This window comes from Babylonia areolata, chromosome 29, assembly GCF_041734735.1.
Source record: "Babylonia areolata isolate BAREFJ2019XMU chromosome 29, ASM4173473v1, whole genome shotgun sequence".
NCBI lineage: Eukaryota > Metazoa > Mollusca > Gastropoda > Neogastropoda > Buccinidae > Babylonia > Babylonia areolata.
Window position 1 is genome coordinate 17,653,785 of NC_134904.1, and position 3,223 is coordinate 17,657,007.

General features: G+C 42.1%; 1 protein-coding gene across 1 annotated transcript in view; it reads right to left on the reverse strand.

Moving 5' to 3' along the window:
• Nucleotides 1-652: 652 nt before the first annotated feature.
• Nucleotides 653-3,223, reverse strand: part of LOC143274901 (phospholipid scramblase 2-like) — a 19,951-nt gene continuing 17,380 nt past the window's right edge. The window contains exons 9-10 of the mRNA XM_076578883.1: nt 2,452-2,510; nt 653-1,385 (exon numbers count right to left, since the gene is read on the reverse strand). Coding sequence (XP_076434998.1) covers nt 1,347-1,385; nt 2,452-2,510 — 98 coding nt within the window. The 3' untranslated portion in view covers nt 653-1,346. The remainder of the gene's footprint in view (nt 1,386-2,451; nt 2,511-3,223) is intronic.

Below are 3,223 nucleotides of genomic sequence, written 5' to 3' on the forward strand. Positions count from 1 at the left end.
TGTACAGCCTGAACGCAAAGTCTGCATCCTCCTACTCCCAGATAATCATCTGTATACTATTCATGATATGTTTCCATTTTAGCTTCCATGATGTACACAACCTGAACGCAAAGTCTGCACCCTCCTACTACCAGATAATCATCTGTATACTATTCATGATATGTTTCCATTTTAGCTTCCATGATGTACAACCTGAACGCAAAGTCTGCATCCTCCTACTCCCAGATAATCATCTGTATACTATTCATGATATGTTTCCATTTTAGCTTCCATGATGTACAACCTGAACGCAAAGTCTGCATCCTCCTACTCCCAGATAATCAATAAACTTCCTGATACTGAGATAGTTTGCATAAAAAATAAATACAAGAATAAAGAGGAAAATAAACGTGTGTGTTTGTGTCCCCTGTGTCCATTGAGTGTTGCATGGCCTCTTTCTGTTTCTGTCTCCTGCACAGATGTGTGCTGGAGTGTGAATCTGTCCTCAGTTTCTCAGAACGTCTGTCTCTGTCAAACAGGTGAGAGAGAGAGAGAGAGAGAAGTGCAAACACACACACACACACACACACACACACACGAGACAGAGATAAGACAAAATCTTTATTAACGTGGGTTTAACACAAACCCACACAGATTCTTACTTACTGCCGTCATCAACCATAGGACAAAGGAGAGAAGAAAAAAAAGCCTGTCACTGTTTTTTTGTTTGTTTGTTTGTTTTGTTTGGGTTTTTTTTGAGGGGGGGTTCTTTTTTTTTCTTTCTTTTTTTTTTTCTTTTTTGGTGGTACACGATTAAAATGATCAAACAGAGAGACAGAGACAGAGAGAGAAAAATAGAATTATAATATAATGGTTTATGTATTTGTACAAGCAAGCGCTTGGATGAGTTCAGAAAACATAATCAAACCACAACAAGATTTATCATAAAGTGTGCATAAAAGGTTTAAAAAAAAAAAGTGGTCAAATGCAAAATGTGTCAAGACAAATCCGAAACCAAGCAGACTGAGGTCGATATATGCCTTTCAAACCAAAGTATTTTGATTTCATTTAAAACAACTGATTTACACTGTGTGCGGATGGATGGGGTGAGCGGGGTGGTGGGGGGCAAGCTGTACGGCTGTGTTCAGGTGCACGTGCGGTGTGCATGAATGTGTGTGTGTGTGTGTGTGCGTGTGTGTGTGCGCGTGCGTGAGTGCGCGTGTGCGTCTGTGTGTGTGTGTGCGTCTGTGTGTGTGTGTGTGTGTGTGTGTGTGTATGCGTGTTTGTGAGTGTAGGGGCGTGCATCAACAGTATTTGGTGAGGCGTATCTTCCTTTGTGTTGTGTCGTGAAACAGTCCACTGGGCAGTTAGCTGGCCTTGTTCTGCTGCTCAAAGACCATCATGTCCTGCAAACAGAAAAAAAAAAGATTACCAGTCATCTTCGTTGTCCTTATCATCATCATCTTCATCATCATCATCATTCCCGTCATTATCGTCGTCGTCGTTGTCATAACTGACGGCACCACCATCATCGTCATCATCATCATCATCACTGTCATCACTGTATTCGTCATTATCGGCTTCATTATCATTGCCATCGTCATTATCTGAATGATGATCATTTTCACCGTCATCAACGTTGTCGTCATTATCGGTATCAATCATCATCATCATCGTCGTCATAGAAATTATCGACATCATTACCGTTTGTTACCTTAGAGTTGTCAACGTCCGTGCAGGTCAAATCGTTGGACATGTAAAACGAAAACGTTAACAATTTTGGTTTTGTTGTTTCTTTTTTACATTGTTGAACGGCAAGCCTCTGATACGATGATGGTGATGATGTCTGCGAAAAAAATGGGAGTAACATTCATGACAATAGCCAAGTGGATAAAGCGTTGGACTTTCAATCTGAGGGTCCCGGGTTCGAATCTCGGTAACAGCGCTTTGGTAGGTAAAGTTTGGAGATTTTTCCGATTTCCCAGGTCAACATATGTGCAGACCTTCTTGTGCCTGGGCCACCTTCGTGTGTATACGCAAGCAAGCATAAGATCAAATACGCACGTTAAAGATCCTGTAATCCATGTCAGTGTTCAGTGGATTATGGAAACAAGAACATATCCAGCATGCAGACCCCCGAAAACGGAGTATGGCTGCCTACACAGCGGGGTAAAAACGGTCATACACATAAAAGCCCACTCGTTTACAAAAGAGTGAACGTGGGAGTACCAGCCCACGTACGAAGAAGAAGAGAAGTATGTCTTCACATTATGCTCTCTCTCTCTCTCTCTCTCTCACACACACACACACACAATTATATATATATATGATTGTGTGTGTGTGTGTGTGTGTGTGTGTGTGTGTGTGTGTGTGTGTACTTTTTAAACATATTTTTTATATACATATATCAGAGACAGACAGACAGGCAGACAGACAGAGAGAATAACTCTATAAAGACACAGAAACACTCACCACGACAAAGACAGAGCCAATGAGGAGAGCTTTCTTCTTCACGTCCAGATTGGTGGGGACTGGAAAGAAACGATAACACTGATGACACCACCCTGAGAACAGGCGATGGCCAGGCTGAACACAGATACACATGCAAGAAACGATAACACTGATGACACCACCCTGAGAACAGGCGATGGCCAGGCTGAACAGAGATACACATGAAAGAAACGATAACACTGATGACACCATCCTGAGAACAGGCGATGGCCAGGCTGAATACAGATACACATGCAGGAAGCGATCGAGGGAATCGACTGTGTGTTCATTAAAGAGACACTTTTTTTTACGTCGTTATGTAACGTAAACAAGAGCAAGGATAAACCCAGACAATTAATAATTATCTATTCACAGAACCGTGAACATCTATCTATCTATCTATCTGTCTGTGTGTGTGCGTTGGGAGGGGTGGGGGGACGGGACAGGGGGGTGGGTGTTATTATAAAGCCTGTATTTTTTTCAGTCATTATAGCAGACCAGGTGATACCACGCTAAGTAGTGGGAAAGTTGTTGGGAGAAAATGAGGGAGGCAAAATCAGGAACTGTTTACTCTTTACAGGAGAAAGACATGTCCTACAAACAACGGTCTGATGGTTCGAGTTATGCCCCTTCGTCTTGTGTTATGTCCCTTACGTCTCATGAAGAGTAAAAAAAAAACAAAAACACACACACACACACACACACAAACCACCACAACAGCCAGATCTTGTTTAACTGGGAAGTATGTGTGTGT